This window comes from Seriola lalandi, unplaced genomic scaffold (genome assembly GCF_002814215.2).
Source record: "Seriola lalandi dorsalis isolate HSWRI2012SDOR001 ecotype SW California unplaced genomic scaffold, Sedor1 jcf7180002054326, whole genome shotgun sequence".
Classification (NCBI taxonomy): domain Eukaryota; kingdom Metazoa; phylum Chordata; class Actinopteri; order Carangiformes; family Carangidae; genus Seriola; species Seriola lalandi.
The window spans coordinates 490,434-511,252 of record NW_019524879.1 but is presented as its reverse complement, the minus strand read 5'-3'; the positions used below and the strand labels follow the sequence as shown (position 1 = coordinate 511,252).

Below are 20,819 nucleotides of genomic sequence, written 5' to 3'. Positions count from 1 at the left end.
TTATGATGGGTATGGATGATACCAGTCTTGCACAAATCTGTGGAGAGGTGTTCTCCCATTCTACAAAGATGATTCTTCTCAATTTTTGGGTTTTGTTGCTCTACCTAATCAAGAGGTGTTCTTCTGGTCCGCAGCAAAAATAATTTAGTGATGAATCAACTTCAGATCCAGTCTTCATCATAAAGAGCAGTAAGGCATTAGTTTACTTTGGTTGTCATCAGCATTATAGAATTGGCTGAGGCTAAATTAATGGTATAATAAAGGGACTGTGCACACAATTCACTAACACTGGGTTTAGTGTTTAGTAAAGTAAACAGAGGTTAAAGTCCTAAAATTTTGTTAATGTGGTAAGACTGAAGGGACGTTGCAGAACTGAACAACCAAAACCTTTACTGGATTTTAGGTAACAAATTCATGCATTTCCAATAAACAGATATATATACTCCTCAAGCTTGAACTTCACTTTTAGATATGAAAACTGTCTGTTGTGTGTGTGTGTGTGTGTGTGTGTGTGTGTGTGTGTGTGTGTGTGTGTGTGTGTGTGTGTGTGTATGTGTGTTTGTTACAACTTTAGTTACAACTTTTCTGAGCCAGTGTAGAACTCACTGTAGCTCTACTTCCAGAATTACGAATATGTAAAAATTAATGTTATGCACTTAGAAGTCTGAAGCAACAAAATCAATGGCAGAAGAGCACACCAATGCAGAAAACCTTCAAATTAAAATTATTCACCAAATAGAAGCTGTTACTTCCTCTACTTGCTCGCTTCTCAACATACAGTAGGTCCATATACCATAGGCACACTCATCATGACTAAATTATTGTCTCCTTGTCCCAGCATGCAACACTTCACTGTCTCTAACACCTCACCTATTGTATATACAGTTAAGTTCAAATCATAACACACCTCCCAGCATGCAAGACAGGTGTTGAGAAATGTACGTATACAATCAGCTAATACAGTATGACTCCCTCAGACTTTCTTAAATAGTTATACTGTTCTCTATCTCAGTAGGGTTCAGATATGTGTAGGGCACTTTAAGCTCAGAGTTCCTTGATGTAATTTCTTCACTGAGGCAGGACAACTCTGCTTGAAAATCTTTGATCATCTGCTTAGGAGCAGGCTCATCGAATCGTTCTTCAGGGTATGCACCCAAGGGAACCTGCCAAAATGAAATATACAACAAGGGTCTCAGACATATAGATTGACATAGTGTTTTGTGGTAAAGGCCACAAGGATAGGCCATAATAATCTACTGTATTTTCTAAGTGTTCATAAAAAACAAACTTACAACATCAGTGTATTTTTCTGACAGCACCCAAGCCATTGCTGCAAAGCTGACAGTCTCTCCAACATTTGGAAGGGTCTCCAAAATTGTCTCCATGCTTGACTGCCCCTTAGTGGTCAGAGGATGTTTGTGCAGCAGGAGTGAGCCATTGGGCACCCAGTGGTAGTCAAACTAGATTATGAAAGAAGCCTTTTAATTTATATTTATATGCTATTTTTTTTCATATGTTGATGTTGTGGAAACTTTAATGGAAAACAGATTTAATCAATTGAATCTAATATTAAACAACACAGAAAAATAGATGTTATTAAAAGACTAATTGTATTGAATGAGAAACGTTCCATATATGGAAAATTTGATCAAACAGCACTACATATTCCATTTTCCTATTTACTCCTGCCTCACCTGTCCACTATTGACCGCAGCATGCTGAGCCGTCACTGTGAAGATCACCACTGTGATGAATCTGATCACTTCCTTTACAGTATTGAAGCATGCTGGAAACCCTGTTGGCAGCACCATCATTTTCAGTTAATATTTGGCATTTGCTACCTGTGTGGAAAACTTCATTATGCTAGAGGCCAATTTATATTCAGGTTGTGTTAACAACAAATTGAGCAGGCTTGCCTGAGGCTTTGTTTCCTAAGAAGGCATGGATGAATATCTCACTGATCCATTCCTGCAGCTCAGTGTCTTTATGGACCGCTTTGTCTGAGGGATAATAGTACCCCACTGTTGCCTTCACAAACCTGGTAAACACAAACAATTTGATTTTTAATTGTATATATTTACATTTGCATAATATTTATTACCTAAATTAAAAATTACCTGTTGATGATGTTCCACAGCTTCAGTCCATCATCTCTGTAGTAGAAGTTGGGGATTGACATCAGTCCTCGTGCAGTGATGTTCTCTGGCAGACAGAGGGAGCTGTAGGTAGTTTCAGAGAGAGCCCTTCTCATGAGCTCTGTCAGCCCCTCAGATCCAAGTGAACTCTGATAATCAATTATATGGAAATATTTATTATCAGAAAAGTTTCTTTAAGTAGAAAAAAGTCTGCATTGTGAAAAAAAATCAAAGACTGAAACTTGATGAAAATTCTGCAGTGGTTCAGAATAATTGGAATTGTGGGAATATTCAAAAAGGGATGTTGTAGCCTTACCATTTTTAAAATCCCATCAGTTCCAAAAATAGATTCACGGCCAGCCATATTTATGTTGAAAGTGTACCGGAAATGTGGGATCAACAGCTGTACAGAAAGACGGAAGGATATTAAAAATCAGATACTTACACATCGCACATCCTGACTGTGATGATCATTTAAAGAAGCCAGTAACGTCAGTCTACATCAACAATGTCTGCATATTTGAAACATCCCACATGCCCTGTTTCCAAAAGGAAAACATGTATGAATATATACATATATATATGTGCATATACTGTACATATACTGTATATATGTAATATATATATAATATATATAAAAGTAATAACAATATCCATCACACATCAAGCAAAGGGGAATCAACAAGCTAGGCTTTGAGAGAAGGGCTAAAAATAATTCATTGAAAACGTATCCTCCCTAATGGCATGTATGAATTACAAGTGTGGGAATGAGATAAAAAAAAATACCATAGAGAATGCACTGAAGCTCAGAAAGCATAAAGTCATAAAGAGGTGGAGTCTGGTGCTGGGTTTCCACTCAGCATGTACACATACCTGTGTACATGTTCCAACAGGGAACAGCCAAATAATCTTGGCATCTGGTTTGTTCATAAATCCAACTTGAGCAGCGCTTCACAAAAGTTGTGCAGTCTTTTTTTTTTTTTTCATTTTCTCATGCCTCAACTATTGGGGTAGAAAAGTGTTCTATAAAGATTTATTATTTTATTACAACACTTATAATTGGTTGTTCCTAATCTTTATTTACGTATTTACAAATTGTGTACAGTTCAATGTAATACATTTCTCTAAGACTGACATGTTAAAATGTAAAATTTTAAAATCAATTACCATGTATTATAAGTTAAGATCTAAGGTAATTGAGTGTCCTGGGGGTCTGGAGGTTTACGGTGCTCTCAATCGCACCATCAGTGGTATTGTATTTTGTGTCTCCTCTCTACTATCAACTCAAAAAACACAATTAGATCATCAGTTTAGAAAAAGAGGTGCCAGCTCTATGATAACTACACAGCAGAGTGTAGTTATACCTTGTAGAGGGGATGAATCACAGGGAAGCAGCGAAGAGTGGCCATATTATAGACCTCTGCCAGAAAATGAGTTTTCATGAGGTGATGGACAGCTTCATGATCCACGACATCTGCATTTTTGATGAACATCTTGGCTAGCAGCCAGTCTGTCTCTGAGTCACTGGGCAGAAAGATGGGATTATCCTCAGAGGGCTGTTGATGCAGCTGGAATGTGATATAAAACACATTTAATTGTTATACAGTATGTTAAAGTAGTGTGACAAGACCTCTGAAAACTTCTGATTCAGTGTATCAGTGAAATACCTGTATTGCAATTGGCATCAGTTTGTCTTCCGGGTTCAGATAGAACAGACAGAGACCAGCGCTCACATGCAGAGGTTCACCATTGTAGTCTCTAGAAGGTATTCCATCCATCTTCTTTTGGTCATAGAGGAATATCTTGCCGTCCTGTATGTGGAGGAAAGACAGAAGAAAGAAATGTTTAGGCATCAAGAGGTAGCACATGTGTTTGTAATAAATCAAGAGAATATGATTCAGGGATCCACTGTGATATAAGTACAGGCTTTAAATGTACAAATCTACTCCTGAAGTAAATATTATCAGCCATTTAACCTCCTAAGACCCGAACTCTTGCATGGCGTGCATTTTTAATTTCTCTTTGCTATTTAGGCTGATTGGGACCTGAGAAAAATTATGTCCACATATGAGGACATTAGTTTTGCATTTCTATTACTGAGTGGCAGTATAATATCCTCATATGTGGTCACCAGGCCCTTGTTGAGAAAAAGTTAGTATTGTGGTCTAGAGAACCCAAAATGTGAGGTCCACATATGTGGACGCCAGGTCCTAGGAGGTTAAAGCCACTCTCCTTTCATACCTCCATTACTTCCTGCAGAGAGCTATCCTCTTCCAGAAACAGCTTCACCATCTCGTCTGTGACTGGAAAGTTTGGGGGAAGCTCTGAGCATTTCTTGATCATATTGGGGTTGATTCCGTTCAGAAACTGGTATCCATAAAAGTCGTCTTCCATCCAGTGCTCTGTAACATACTCTGGAAGAAAAGCAATTGGCAACTATGATAAAATGTCTAAAATGTTTTTCATTGTTCAGGTTTGAAATATAACATGATGATCATGGTCATTTAACTACAAACAAGATTGTTGGTTCAACATTGTTATCTTATTTTAATAAATTACATTGTGCTATGTTGACATTTGAGATGGAATGCAGTCAAAACCTTCACAAATGATCTAGAAAAGGTGCTTGCAGGGCAGGGCTTTTGGATTTGCAATAGTTTTTTTTTAATCGTTAAATCTTTTTTTAACAAAACATTTGAAGTCTGTAAACATTTCCATGCACAATCATAATTCTAATAAATAAATTCAACAAATATTTATCAGATATTATTTATCAGGTTTAGATAATCAAACAATGGGAAATTCATTCAAGAGATGAAAAAAAAGTTGAAAATAATTCAAAACTCAAAACTATTTTCCCAGGACAGATTATGTGGTTTTCCCCTAATAAAAAATAATGATATATTCAGAAGAGATTACAGATGTCTTAGTGCAGAGAAAAAAATGTGACCTGTTACTATGACACTATGACAGTGACATTGCAGTGTTGTATTAAGCAGCAGAACTGGAAAACTGGAAATCAAATGTACCTGACATTGTTGTCTTCTTGTACCAAAAGATTTTTTTCATGTCTTCAATGCTTTCCCATTTTTCCACAGATCCGATCAGACCCTTAAGCTTGAGTTCAACACCACTGAAAAAGGGGAAAACAAAGAAAGAATATTATATGATTATATTGGAACCTGATTGTGTCAATCATAAATAATTATTTAGACTCACATTATCCTCTTTGTGTTAAGTGTTTCGCTCGATTTGGACTTAGAGAAACGGATTTCATCTGGGAGCTCAGACACATTATTGAAACTGTTGATGTGGGGTAGTCCTTCAGCCATGATCTTCCATCTGTAAAAACAAACAAACAAAGTTACAGAAAACACAGTGAAATATCTCCAGATGAGTCTCTGAGACCTTAAGTGCAGCTCTGGGTACATATTGTACTGCAGACTTACTGGTACAAGCTCTTTTTAAGTATCAGCTCTTTTTTCCGGTGGTCAGTCAACAGGGGATGGTCCTCCTCAAAGACCTTCATGGCTGAGAGGTGAAAAGGACATTACAGCTTTCAAATAAAATTGTGTTAAAAGAAATAATATCAAAAATATTAATTTGAATTATCTATCATAAATTATTTGGAGAATTTGAAGCAGACCTCTCCCTCCTCTCAGCTCCACCAGTTCTCCCCTGGAGATCCATCTGTAACAGGGGAAGAGAATGACATCTCCTTCTGGAGTCGTCACCACTATTTTGGAGCAGTACCACTCATCCTCTGAGAGAACCAAATAGGGATCTTTCTCCACCTTGACCAGCAGAAGTTTCCCCAGGGATGAACTGGTTTTTATGGTGTAGGTTCCTGTCTGGAAGTTAGGGTTAATACAAGTGGTAAAATTAAACAGCATACAAATTCAGAAATATAACATAGTACAGTTCAACATGTACTGTATATTACTTAGTAGTATATACTGTAGACATTTAACTCAAACTATATTAATGTAAATTTTTAATATAATAATAGAAAATGTAAATTCCTGTATGTGCATTCTAGTATACATAGTGATTGACAAACGTGACAGCTCAGTGAAGGGAGCAATGTTGAGGGAGATTACAGCAATTACCTGGATGAAAACAAGCAAAACAATGATTTAGAAGTTTCACACACTGATTTCAACCTGCTAACCAGCTGGCTAAGGCTCACGGTGAGACATGTTGGAGGAGGAGGGGTAAGAGGAGGGGGATCGGCAAACTTGTATCATTGTTATGTAGAGGTAAAGATTCACCTGATGCAATGCTGTCACTAAAACCTTTATTTCTCAGCCTCTGAAGGAGATAGAAATGTGAAATAAAAACCAGTTGAGATCTTAAACCTTAGGCCTTTGATCTTCATGATGAAAGAAATATCCATAAATGTTAGGAGTAAAGAGTTGAACTGAACTGAGGATGTTAACAAATGTGCTTGATTTTTCTAGCCATAGCCAGATTTATAATAGAAGTCAGATGTTTAAGCTCTCAAATGGATTTTATTTCATGTTTCTATCTAACATCAAGTTTATAAGAAAACCGTCAGGTTTTAGGAGATTGTTTTCAAACAATGCTGAGGTTTTAAAACGCTATTTGGAGGACACCTTAGGTCTTAATGGGTTAAGACAAGCTTCAACCAATCAAGAAGTCAGAACAGGATAGTAATGAATGGATGAATGACAGTTTCCAGATAAGCATGTTGAAGTGAAACCATGCGTGGTGCTTTGCAGGATGATTCTTCACGCCACTCTGACTCTGCAGGTCAGCTGACAGATTTTGAGTAGGATGTAATCATGCATATTGTACCCAGAGTACAGAAAAACTCAAACACAAACATGACTACATTAACTGCACTTCAAAGATTTCTATGAGCATTTTACGTGTATGTAGTGAACAGTACAATTTCCTTTATCATTAGGATTTTTCTGAAAGGCTTCAGAATGTGATACATAATAAACTGAATATTTAGCCTTTATATAAGTAGACCATCCTCATAACTGGGCAAAACAGAACAAGTTGAAAGATTTGTTTTTATTGGCAACATCCTTACCCAGCCTTAGGGAATCAATTGTACATTGAAATTTCTTATTTCTTGTAAATGAAGTACAAGTTCCTAATCTTATTCTGGTCTACAAGAATATCACAAAGTAAATATTATCCCAGAAATTCAGATTAAAATATTCTTTGATTGCAAGTGACTATGAACATATCAACACTGCAAATAAAAAGGTTCCAGCCAAACCAACAAAAACTTTGAAGAACTCTACCACTTCATGTTCATATAAATGCACAAAGAAAATAACCCCAGCTGAAAGCTTTGCACAGGCTTTGCACAGTTGGAACAAGACAGGACATATAACTACATAACTGTGACTACAAACTGTGGGACAAAAGAAAGACAAACCTGTGATTAACCACGAAGAAAGCATACCTACTCATTTAAGTTCTATCTCAACATAGAGGCTAAAAAAGTGAGGGAGTACATGAAGAAAAATTAGATGACATGCATGTCAAAACCAGATGCAAGGAATTCTATTCCTGTCGTTAAGTCAAATTACTGTTGTGCTAGAACATAAAGTACCTTGAGTCAACACTCATTTTTTAAGGATGTATGATCTCTACAGACTCAAATGCAGTGATGCAGTGCAATTACACCTGTGAAAGGATCTTATTATCAATTCATATTTAGCACAGAGGTCAACCGAAGCTTTCGTGCCCATAAAAAGATCGGTGTGACCAGTGTGAAGCATATGCTTTAAACCAAACTTGGTGAGCCAAAGTAATGAAAACAACCAAACAAAGAATATGGCTGACAACTATGTGTCAAGAGCACCAAAAAGACAGCGTGGATAAAGATACTCTAACAGTGTGTTTTGACCAGAGGATGTTATCTCATGTCCACGAGCTGAAATTAGATAATTTTTCTACAAGCGTAAACTTAACTGCCCACAGGGCAGAAACTAAGAAGAGCTATTGTGCTTTGTGGACAGAGGCGATGTCAAGGAGGGGAGCAGTGCAGCAATGAAAATAACAGGTTGTGCTTGATCATCCAGATGCCACTGAGATAGTAACATGGAGTGACAGCTGTGTGCCTCAGAACAGAAACTCCATTATAGCTTTTTCTATGGCAGACTTCTTGACAAGGCATCCTAAAATTAAAAAGATTACAATGAAGTGCTCCAGGCCACTGTGCAGTACAAGAGGTAGATAACATACACAGCCATATGAAAAAGCAACAACAGTATCTGAATTCTATTCACCATTGTCTGTCTTGTGTGTTTTACACAACAGAACATGAACAACCCATATAAAGTCATACAGATGAAGGATACTGATTTCTATGACTTTCCGGCATTTTCCAAGCTGTTTCAGTACAAACAGATACCATTTTCTAAAGTGTCTTGTTCTTCGGCCATTGTCCATATACTCTTGATTACACAAAATCACATGCACAGCCTCTAGTTAATGTAGACCTAAGAGGACCAGGAAACACACAAGAACCCTGGCACCCACATCCATCTCACTCAAACCAAGGGCACTCCCCAAACAGAGCGTCATCATATAAAGTCCATGTATGTCTTCACTTATTGTTTGGAGGTTCATGATACTACAGAATTGTTCAAATTTAGCAAAATATATGCCACTGAAGAAAACTTATGCTGCCAAAACCAGGTTCCCTGCCCCTATGGTCCCACTCAGAGTAGGCTTAGACTGCCATCTTTAACTACAGCCGTTAGCACATATAAGCTCTAGTGTCAACTAAGATCCTTCATTTTGCAGCTCCTTCACATCTTCCTTCACAATCAAGGAGCCACACTTTAAGCAATACTGAAGGATCTGTTTTAACTGTTCCTTGAAAACTAGAAAAGCCTTATATTCTTTATGGGTGTCAGTTGAAGCTTGTGATTCCTGGGTACTTTGAGAAGACTCAGATGAACTTAAGAAACAGATTGTCGATAATGTGGCTGACTCTCCTCACTAAGCTCTTCTGAGAGGAACAGGTCCTGTGACTGACTGTCCTCCTACTTGTTTATCCAACTCAGTTGCATGTTTACCTGCATAAACATAGTCTGTAGTTACAAGATAGAGCACATCCACCATACTGCTACATCCAATGTGTCTATATGTGTCTGCATCTCTCCTACTTAGAGAACACTGTTCACTTACAGATTGCTGAACTGACTGAACTGGTCGATTGTCAGGTTCCTCCATGATTTGAGGATTTTTAAAATATTGAAAATATGTGTTTCTAATATATTTTAGTGGGTGAGGGCAATTACAGTTGGGGTTTTGACAATGGATGACTAAAGAAAAATATCTGCAAATTGCAGGACTCAGGACTGTAGGGTGCTAACAGCTCAGTAATATAACATTAATATAACATTAAAGTATTAATGTAACATTATATATATATATATATAACATTAGTAATACATCATATGATATTAGAGTTATCAATAAATGCTTAAAGGCAATTGATTGGGGAAGGCTGAGGTCATCCTCCAGTCTGTTAGACTGACCTGAAATCTGCCCAGAAGTATTCATCATAAAGAGCATGTCTTCTGTTGTAACCAACATCATAAAATTGGCCCAGGATCAACTAGTATAATAAAAGGGACTATGCACATAATTTACCAACACAAGATTTAGTGTACTCTTTAAAAAGAGATTAAATTAGAGTGGGACACAGGTGACGTGGAGGTAATTACACACATTAGACCACCATTATTTTTGATATTTTATTTTCTCATGCATTTCCAATAAACACAATAATATATTAAGCTTGAACTTAACTTTTAGACATGAAAAAAAGCATTTCATACAGAATAACTATCTGTGTGTGTGTGTGTGTGTGTGTGTGTGTGTGTGTGTGTGTGTGTGTGTGTGTGTGTGTGTGTGTGATTTCTTACAGCTTTATCTAATTCACCATCTAATTCCAATGAGAAATAAGTAAATAAAACCTAAAGTAAAATTTCTGATGAACAACATACAGAAGAACTGGCTCTGAGACAGAACTCTGATCCATATCATCTTGACTAGCCCTAAACACACAGTAGCTCTGCTTTCAGAATTATTAATATGTTAAAGTTAATGTTATGCACCTATGGAAGTCTAAAGCAACAAAACCAATGGCAGTAAAGTACACTAATGCAGAAAACCTAATTAAATCATTATTAAGATTATTATTGAGTAAGCTATTACTTGCTGGGTTAATCAGTTAAGTTGCTTCTCAACACACAGTCTACATGTTACCATACCATAGGCCCACTTATCATGATACAACTAAAATATAGTCTTGTCCCAGAATGCTACAAACTGTCTCTAACACCACCTAGTGTACATACAGTTAAATTCAAATCATAACACACCTCCCAGCATGCAAGACAGGTGTTGAGAAATGTACGTATACAATCAGCTAATACAGTATGACTCCCTCAGACTTTCTTAAATAGTTATACTGTTCTCTATCTCAGTAGGGTTCAGATATGTGTAGGGCACTTTAAGCTCAGAGTTCCTTGATGTAATTTCTTCACTGAGGCAGGACAACTCTTCTTGAAAATCCTTGATCATCTGCTTAGGAGCAGGCTCATCGAATCGTTCTTCGGGGTATGCACCCAAGGGAACCTGCCAAAATGAAAAATACAAGACAGAAATGTAGATTGTCACAGTGTTTGGTAGTACAAAAGGGTCATGGTTAAGCTGTAAGGATTGTACTGTATTTTATAGGTATGACAAACTTACAACATCAGTGTATTTTTCTGACAGCATCTGTGTCATTGCTGCAAAGTTGACACTTTCTCCAACATTTGGGAGGGTCTCCAAAATTGTCTCCATGCTTGACTCCCCCTTAGTGGTCGGAGGAGGTTGGTGCAGCAGGAGTGAGCCATTGGGCACCCAGGAGTTGTAGTCAAACTAGATTATAAAAGAAGCTTCAATATGTATCACTTAAGTTTGTTCATTTGTATTTGTATTTTATTTAGTTTCACATGGTGGTGTTGTGACAACTTTGATAGAAAACTAATTAAATCAAATGAGCCTAATAAGAAAAATAGATGTAAACATGGATCAGAACAGAAAAATATGCACCACTGTAATGTATCCTGCTAAGGGGAGTTATTAAAAGAAAGATTGTTATGGATGAAGCAGTTAGCAGATCTGCCAAATGATTCCATATGTTTGAATCATTAACCAAAATTTGATCAAACAGCACTACATATTCCAATTTCCTATTTACTCTTGCCTCACCTGTCCATTATTGACGGCAGCATGCTGAGCTGTCACTGTGAAGATCACCATGGTGATGAATTTGATCACTTCCTCCACAGTATGAAAGCATCCTGGAAACCCTGTTGGCAGCAGTTAGTCTTTGGCATTCACTACCTCCATGGAAAATTTCATCATACTGCAGCCCACTGTATATTCATGTTGTGTTTACAAATTGTGTGAGAATGTTAGTTAAATACCTGAGGCTGTGTTTCTCAAGAAGGCATGGGTGAATATCTCATTGATCCATTCTTGCAGCTCAGTGTCCTTTTGGACATCACTGTCTGAGGGATAATAGTACTCCACTATTGCCGTCACAAAGCTGGAAAACACAAAACACAAAGAACAATGTGATTTGGATTTTTTTATTTCCAGTTGCATAATAAATATCTATTTAATCTGAATTGTTACCTGTTGATGATGTTCCACAACTTCAGTCCGTCATCTCTGTAGTAGAAGTTGGGGATTGACTCCAGTCCTCGTGCAGTGATGTTCTCTGGCAGACAGAGGGAGCTGTAGGTCATTTCAGAGAGAGCCCTTCTCATGAGCTCAATCATCCCATCATATCCAAGTGAACTCTGATAATCAAGTATACAGAAATATTTTAAGTAAAAAGAAATCATTCAAAAGAAAAATGAAACAAAGGCTTAAACTCAGCCTGCAATGGTTAAATATAAATGGTCCAAATATTACAAAAAGATGTATGTGCCTTACTATTCTTAGAACCCCATTCTTTCCAAAAAGAGATTCACGGCCTCCAGTGTTTATGTAGATAGTGTACCGGAAGTGTGGGATCAACAGCTGCACAGAAAGAGGGAAGGATGTTAAAAGTCAAAGTAAGATCCTTATTTCAATAAACAAATAGCAGAGATCACATCCTGACTGTGTTGATCACCAAAACAAGTCATAATTATAACAGGTTTTTCATGAAGTGCATTTTTTCCTTTAAAAGAGTAAACCCTGATGGATACAGCCTGTGTATATTCTCATTTGTCCAGGTCATAGTATCCTAAAGGAGTTTTTTAAATCGAAAACAACTGGACTAGGTTATTTGTCTGTGAAGACGTTTCACCTCTCATCCAAGAGGCTTCATCAGTTCGTGTACGCATCTGACCGATTTAAAAAACTCCTTTAAGATACCTGATGGATACAAAGTTCCTGATCTCAAACACATTTGTCACTTTAAAAGCCATTGTATATTTGATAGTGCAATGTTTTTTTGCTTTCAAGGACAAACTTTTTTAGATACATGTAACTGCATGAAAACACTTTCTTTTGATGTAGCATTAATAGCAGGCAACAAAGGTCCTTGGCTGTAACGGAAAAACAGACTTTGCAGTTATATGGAATGTGTTAACCATTAGGCCACTGGACGTCCCATAATTGTTTTTTAAAAGGTTAGAAAATTTATATCTAATATATGTCTTATAATATATGGTTTTGTTTATGAATCTGAATAATTCCTTACAAATTAGATAGAAAAAGAAGCTGAAATAAAAACTTTTATGACAACATACTTGGATAGACATGTACTGAAGCACATTCGTTGATGTTTGAGTACTTGAAGGGAGTTCAAATGGAAAGTAATAACAATATACATCAAACAAATGGCAAAGGGGAACCAACAAATTCCAACAAATGCTGGAAATATGGAGCTCAAATAGTCACTTTTATTCACATAGTCTGGTCATGTTTAAAGCTGAGTAACTTTTAGAAGGATGTGTTTGATGCTCTTAAAAAGGTGTTTTAGGTGTAACTCTACAAGGCTTTGTGATAAGGGCTGAAAATAAGTCACTGGAAACTGATCCTGCCTAATAGCATGAATTATAAGTGTGAGAATGAGATGGAACAAATTATATACAGTATGCACTAAGTCTCAGGAAATCCAAAGTCATAAAGAGGTGGAGTGTTGTGTGGGTCTCCACACACATACCTGTGTACATGTTCCAACAGGGAGCTATTGCTAGCACCTGTTTCACACCTGTTGCCAAAGATTTTTGGGATCTGGTTTGATTTTGATTAAGCATTAGCACATCACCTTATTATCTGTGCATAATTAGGTGTAATGTCTCTGACATTGACACGTTAAAATGTAAAATAGTTTTGTACTGTATGATATGCTTGGATCAACATAACATATATGTTAAGTTATAAAGTTATGGGGTGTCCTGGGGGTCTTGAGGTTTAAGATACTCAATCGAACCATCAGTAGTTCAAATTCAACCAGTACCCTGTATTGTATTTCCTGTCTCCTCTCTATTATTAACTCTCCAATAAATATATAAGATGTCCTGAAAATACCAAAATAATCAGTAAAAAGTCAGCTCATCAGTTCAGATCCAGGGAACATTAAAAGGTGCGCCAGCTCTATGATCTCTGCTGTGAAGTTATACCTTGTAAAGGGGATGAATCACAGGGAAGCAGCGAAGAGTGGCCATAGTATAGACCTCTGCCAGAAAGTGAGTGCTCATGAGGTGATGGACCGCTTCATGATCTATGAAATCTGCATTTTTGATAAACATCTTGGCTAGCAGCCAGTCCGTCTCTGGGTCACTGGGCAGAAAGATGGGATTATCCTCAGAGGGCTGTTGATGCAGCTGGAATGTGATATAAAAACACATTTAATTGTTATATGTTAAAGTAGTGTGACAGGACTTCTGAAAACTTCTGATTCAATGTATCAGTGAAATACCTGTATTGCAATTGGCATCAGTTTGTCTTCTGGGTTCAAGTAGAACAGACAGAGACCAGCGGTCACATCCAGAGGTTCACCATTGTAGTCTCTAGCAGGTATTCCATCCATCTTCTTTTGGTCATAGAGGAATATCTTGCCGTCCTGCATGTGGAGGAAAGACAGTACAGACATTACTACAAATACAAATTGTCTCCCAAAGAAAATATTAACAGCCATTTAAAGCCACTCTCCTTTCATACCTCCATTTCTTCCTCCAGAGAGCTATCCTCTTCCAGAAACGGCCTCACCATCTCCTCTGTGACTAGAAAGTTTGGGGGAAGCTCTGAGCATTTCTTGATCACATTGGGGTTGATTCCGTTCAGAAACTGGTATCCATAAAAGTCGTCTTCCATCCAGTGCTCTGTAACATACTCTGGAAGAAAAGCAATTGGCAACTATGATAAAATGTCTAAATGTTTTTCTTGGGTCAGGTTTTAAGTACAACATGATGATCATGGTCATTTAATGAAAAACAAGATTGTGTGTTTGTTCTTCAAAGGTTTTTACTTTGCATAAGCATTGTAGCCACCAGGGCAGCATCTTTTATGTGACAAGAAGAAGAAAAGTCTAAAAAATGTAATATAATTCGACATGGAAATGGTGCTCTCACACAGGGCTTGTGGCTTTGCAATTATTATTTTGTAGTAAGGTGTTAAACATGCAAAATGTTTGTCTCCCATGGCAGTGAGAGTAACTATTGTGTTTTAAGACAATAATCCATTATTTAGGAATTTATTTAGTAAATAGCTACATTGCCTCCTCCAAATATTTTTTATCCGCAGTCAGTCCCCCCTCTCCAACGAAAAAAGCTACATGAGTAGTCTGTGTATGTCTTCGCCATCAATCGCTTTCTTTTGTGGACTTTAATCATTCCAGTTTATTTTTTATGCCTCTATGCAATATATCCGAAATGCTTTGAAGGAACTTCTTTAAATTTGGTACAGTCGTTCACTTGGACTTAAAAATGAACTGATTAGATTTTGGGGGTCAAAGGTCAAATGCGTGGTGACATCACAAAACATGGTTTTGGTTTTGTGAATGCAATATCTCTGTAACACCTTGAGGTAACTTCTTCAAATTTGGTACAAATGTTCACTTGGATTCAAGGACAAACTGATTAGACTTTGGTGGCCAAAGGTCAAAGGTCAAGGTCACGATGACCTCTGAAAATACACAAATGGTTAATGTTTTGTATGACTCTGGATAAACAGGGATGGAACCTGAAACTAGTCTGAGTGGTGGAGGCATACAACCCCAAAGCAGTAATTCTAGTTTATCTGGAGCAATAGAAACTTTCTGTTTTTTCCTGCCATACTCTTAGTTGCTGTTGCCCACTTTCTCTCCATCGCTATGGTTTCTCCAATCTTCAGCAAAGCTATCATTGCTGGTTGACATAAAATAATTTGCTACCAGTGTAGCAGCACAGTAATGTTACCACAGACATCAGATTTAAAACTTATTCTACGAAATATAGAGAGATTTACTTACTGCTGATAGGCTTAATCAGCATTGTGCAAACTCATTTGGCAAGGGCTTGAATGTAGATTTAAGACGGCAACGTTATCCAGAGAGCTCAGTAACATGGTTTGAAAGATACCACCAAAATGTATGTCACACCATGGATGCATTGGTTTTGATGATGTGCTGATAACTAATCAGTTTGAATGTCACCTGCAATGATGTTTTTCCAGTTCCCCAAAGTGCTAAACCTTATAATATTATTCACTAAGAACAGTCCTAATAATCTGCCAATGTCTGATTGGGCTGTTAGATCACTTATCAGTGAACTACTAAAGAACTGTTGTTGCAGAGAACTGATGATGGTGTGTCTGTGTCTGCCAAATGCAGTCACCTGTTACTATGGCACCAGACAGTGACATTGCAGTGGTGAAGCAGCAGAACTGGAAAACTGGAAATGAAATGTACCTGAAATTGTTGTCTTTTTGTACCAGAAGATTTGTTTCATGTCTTCAATGCTTTTCCATTTTTCCACTGAGCCGTACAGACCCTTAAGCTTGAGTTCAACACCACTGAACAGGATAAAAAAACAAAAAACAAGAAAAGGTTAAAAAAAAAGGAGGAAAAGGTGAACGTGACTATATTGGAACCTGATTATGTCAATAATAAATATTTATATAGACCCACATTATCATTTCCGTATTAAGTGTTTCGTTTGATTTGGAGTCAGAGTAGCGGATTTCATCTGGGAGCTCAGACTCATTATTGAAACTGTTGATGTGGGGTAGTCCTTCAGCCATGATCTTCCATCTGTAAAAACAAACAAACAAAGTTACAGAAAAACACTGAAATTGTCTGAGAGCATAAGTGCATATTGTACTGCAGACTTACTGGTACAAGTTCTTTTTAAGTGTTAACTCTCTTTTCCGGTGGTCAGTCAACAGGGGATGGTCCTCCTCAAAAACCTTCATGGCTGAGAGGTGAAAAGGACAAAATCAGAATCAGAACTGTCAAAAACTTCTGTTAAAAGAAAGGATATGAAAAAAAATATAGATAAAAAATATAGATATGAATTATTTATAATATATTATTTGGGGAATTTGAAGCAGACCTCTCCCTCCTCTCAGCTCCACCAGTTCTCCCCTGGAGATCCATCTGTAACAGGGGAAGAGAATGACATCTTCCTCTGGAGTCGTCATCACTATTTTGGAGCAGTACCATGCATCCTCTGAGAGAACCAAATAGGGATCTTTCTCCACCTTGACCAGCAGAAGTTTCCCCAGGGATGAACAGGTTTTTATGATGTAGGTTCCTGTCTGGGAATTAAAGTTGACATGTCATGTCAACATGTTTTGAAAGGGGCATTTCTTTTATATGCTTCAGTCACACACTGTCATTTGTACATGTTGGAGCCGAGCTAGTCATGTAAAGGCTTCTATGTGGGAAAATCAATCAGCATGTCAGAAAAACAGAAAATAGATTTAAAAACACAATATAGTACAGTTCAACGTGTACTGTATGTTACTGTCTAGCATTTAACCCAAAACATTTAATGGAAAATTGTTATTATAATAATAAATGTAAAAACCTGGATGTGCACTAAAGTACATTTAGTGATAGATAATCATAACAGCTGGCTGGTGAAAAAAAAGTCACACCTTGAACAAGACTTTGGCAACTCATTAGAAAGTAGTGTGGCCTGTAAAAAGTATTTTATAAACTAAATTTACAAAAGTGTGGAAATTTGTTGAAAGACTGTCCAAAATACTTTTTGCAAAAAAGACAAAGAAAGCAAAACACTCTGGAAATGTGCTTCTGTACCTCATGGTCCTTTATTTTTTATTCTTTAATTATTAAAGGTGCTATTTGTAACGTTTATATCGCTATATAGCCAACATTAGCATCAACAGCTGTTTACTTACCAAGAGCTAAAGCCATAATTGTGTTTACAAAACAAGAGATTAGAATACGCCCTCTGGGCAGCACTACCTCTTCATCCTCTCATGATGAACTGACGGCTGACTGAACGCCATTGTGACTCACTATCACAAAGTAGTATTATGAGATGGTATGGGCAGGGGCTAGTTGGTTAGCAAACTAATTTCAGTAGAAGAAAAAAATGAACACAAACAAAGGAAGAGTTAACACTAGCATCACTCTCCAGTGCTGGAGACATCTCTTGGCAAGAAAAGGAAAGAAGTTTGAAGTTGAACGCATAACCTTTTTTTTAGTCTGATAAGGACACAGCTGTTAATGCTAATGTTGTCTAATAAAGGTGAATGTAATATATTCCAATAAGTCCTTAGATAGAGGCAAAGACTACCCAAACATACATTTATGCACAAACAATTATATGAGCTATGTACAACTGGATTCAACTTACTGCTGCTTTTGTGAAGTCAGGGCCATAGTTGTCCAACTCAATTCGCTCACTCTGTCCTTCATTTCCAAATAAGGTGATAAATACATGATCCCATGTTCCTGCATATGGCATTTCGCCTGTTGTCACCTCTAGCTTGTACTCAGCCATGGTTACTCAGTGTATACTGTCTAGAAAAAGAAAAAAAATTAAGTCAGTTGTGGGGTGAATGCTCACGTACCCTATAAAAGAAAATTAGAATGACACGGTGTTCATCATTTACTTCTCACAAAACTCGATTCTTTTAATTGGCAAATATTTCATTTAACAAAACATTTTCTTCTAAGCAAAAATATTAATTCACAGGCATGCAAAAAACTTGTTCATGCTTAACTTTGTCATGTATTATCCTGCATTCATTATTACATGTACAAAGTGTTTGATCATCAGCATGACAACCTGTGACCACACCCATGAGGTGGGGCGTGTGTGGAGCCAAGACATCGGTGCATGACAGTTTGCGGCAAGCATACACTCACCCACCCATCACTCAAAGCGGCACACCCTCAATTGTGCATAACTTAATAAATCTTAATAAAATTTAGATAGGTGAGTTGTATAAAATTTCAACCCCATATAGTTGCCATGGAGGCCGAAATTAGCTATAGAGACCAAAACCGTTTTTTTTTTTTTACTAGGCTATAAAGATGTTTTCATGTTTTCATATGTAAAGTTTGGCATTTTAACATGAGAGTCTATGGGGATTGACTCGCTTTAGAAGCCAGCTTCAGGTAGCCATTCAAGGAACTGCAATTTTTTCTATTTTTCTATTTCTTTCTGTCTTTTTTTGTCTTATAGCTGCAGGTCCAGGTTTTCCCTCTCTGTGCTCTTTGTTCTTGCTATCTGCCTCTTTTTCTAGTAATCCCTCAACCACAATTTGGACCTTTTTGAGACTATCTCCCCCACTGTGTGTTAACATAGGAGGTGGTGAAACTTGTGTTTCTGGTTTTTAGTGCCTATAGTTTCAGGGCCTACAGTGATAGAGGCCAAAGTTAAAAAAGCTAAATTGTATTGTATTATTTCTGTATGATAAATCATTCACTTAGCATGTGACTCAATTCTGCAGTTAAGAGAGAGTTTCTGGTCACCTAATAAATATGTTGTGGGCTGTAGTTGGGCTGTTAAGGCTTGAAATTCTTTGTAAACCTAGATATTACACTCATATCCTTCTTATCCATCCTTATCTCATTACTTTATCTGCACTAGTTCACATCTGTTTATTTAATGCCAAAATTATTGGTAGAAAATCATGACAAAATACCTTTTTTTTTTTAAACCAACAGGTGTGTTTACAATTTGCCAGCATCTTCAAATTTAAGTTATGTTGACCATTGCAAGATGAGTTAATACTTTCTTATACTATGCCATTCAGCAGCACCATATGCTGTATTATGAGCTGAGGAAAGAAGAATGAGTCCTGTTTTACCTACCTTCTTGCCTTATTGCTGCAGGTCCAAGTTTTCCCTCTCTGTCCACTGAATTCTTCCTCTCTGCCTCTTTTTATAGTAATCCCCCCACCCTAATTTAGAGACAACCACCCCCACTGCATGTTAACATAAGTTAATGTGTTTCTGGTTTTTAGAGCCTATAGTTACAGGGCCTAAGGGGGTAGAGGCCACAGTTGTACTAAAACATGATTTTAATACCTAAGCCAAAAAACAACCTTTATCTTGCTCTATGCCTTTTTTTGTAGTAATCCCTCAACTACCCCCACTGTATGTTAACATAAGAGGTGGTGAAACTTGTGTTTTTGGTTTTTAGTGCCTAGCACCAGGGCCAACAGGGGTAGGGGCCACGGTTGTATTTAAACATAATTTTAATACGCAAACCAAAAAACTAATGGAATTCTGAGAAAAATACCTTTACCTTGCCCTCACCTTTTTTTTATAATAATCCCTCCACCATTATTTGGACCTTTTTGAGACTACTCTCCCCACTGCATATTAACAAAAGAGTTGGGGAAACTTGTTTTTCGGGTTTTGAGTGCCTAAAGCTACGGGGCCTACGGGGGTTGCGGCCACAGTTGTACTAAAACTGAAAATTAATACCCAAGCTCTCTGCCTTTTTTTCTAGTAATCCCTCAACTACCCCCACTGTATGTTAACATAAGAGGTGGTGAAACCTGTGTTTTTGGTTTTTAGTGCCTAGCAACAGGGCCAACAGGGGTAGGGGCCACGGTTGTATTTAAACATAATTTTAATACGCAAACCAAAAAACTAAGGGAATTCTGAGAAAAATACCTTTACCTTGCCCTCACCTTTTTTTTATAATAATCCCTCCACCATTATTTGGACGTTTTTGAGACTACCCTCCCCACTGCATATTAACAAAAGAGTTGGGGAAACTTGTTTTTCGGGTTTTGAGTGCCTTCGGGGCCTACGGGGTTGCGGCCACAGTTGTACTAAAACTGAATTTTAATACCCAAGCCAAAAAACAAACTGAATTCTGAGAAAAATACCTTTAGGTCACTTTATAAACACGTCATTGGCTGCACTTATCTCTTATTACTTCATCTGCACTGGTTCATCTGTTTACATCTATGTATTTAATGCCAAAATAATTCGTACAAAAATATAACAAAATACTAATTTAAACTAGTATTAAAATACTAGAAACTCAAAGAGTGCATACCTCTGCCAAAGCTAGACGTAATCTTTTATTTTGATAATAACAGGTCCAGAGATGCTGGGTCCTCGCTCTATTAACATTCTGAAGACTTCACCTGCTCTGACTTACTTTTCTTGCCTAACCAACCTAACCTATTTTTGTTATTATTTTCAATCTGCATCTGGATCTG

General features: G+C 37.3%; 2 protein-coding genes and 1 long non-coding RNA gene across 3 annotated transcripts in view; 1 reads left to right on the top strand and 2 right to left on the bottom strand.

Annotated features, from left to right (window-relative positions):
- LOC147819084 (uncharacterized) overlaps positions 1-20,819 on the top strand; it is a 102,834-nt gene that overhangs the window by 57,886 nt on the left and 24,129 nt on the right. The window lies entirely within an intron of this gene.
- Positions 374-9,359, bottom strand: LOC111655584 (hydroperoxide isomerase ALOXE3-like). Its single transcript, XM_087174183.1, has 14 exons — positions 9,315-9,359; positions 5,782-5,986; positions 5,585-5,666; positions 5,355-5,477; positions 5,165-5,268; positions 4,377-4,549; positions 3,803-3,946; positions 3,500-3,703; positions 2,452-2,538; positions 2,118-2,284; positions 1,917-2,038; positions 1,695-1,795; positions 1,293-1,460; positions 374-1,163 (listed from the first exon to the last, which is right to left on the bottom strand). Exons 1-14 carry the CDS (start codon positions 9,357-9,359, stop codon positions 984-986), a joined length of 1,905 nt encoding a protein of 634 aa, XP_087030309.1. The 3' UTR covers positions 374-983.
- LOC111655591 (hydroperoxide isomerase ALOXE3-like) lies at positions 9,873-19,485 on the bottom strand. The gene is made up of 15 exons (XM_023407051.2): positions 19,453-19,485; positions 17,987-18,153; positions 16,715-16,919; positions 16,495-16,576; positions 16,291-16,413; positions 16,072-16,175; positions 14,346-14,518; positions 14,104-14,247; positions 13,805-14,008; positions 12,126-12,212; positions 11,823-11,989; positions 11,612-11,733; positions 11,394-11,494; positions 10,890-11,060; positions 9,873-10,772 (listed from the first exon to the last, which is right to left on the bottom strand). The coding sequence occupies exons 2-15, from the start codon at positions 18,131-18,133 to the stop codon at positions 10,593-10,595; spliced, it is 2,010 nt and encodes a 669-aa protein (XP_023262819.1). The 5' UTR covers positions 18,134-18,153; positions 19,453-19,485; the 3' UTR covers positions 9,873-10,592.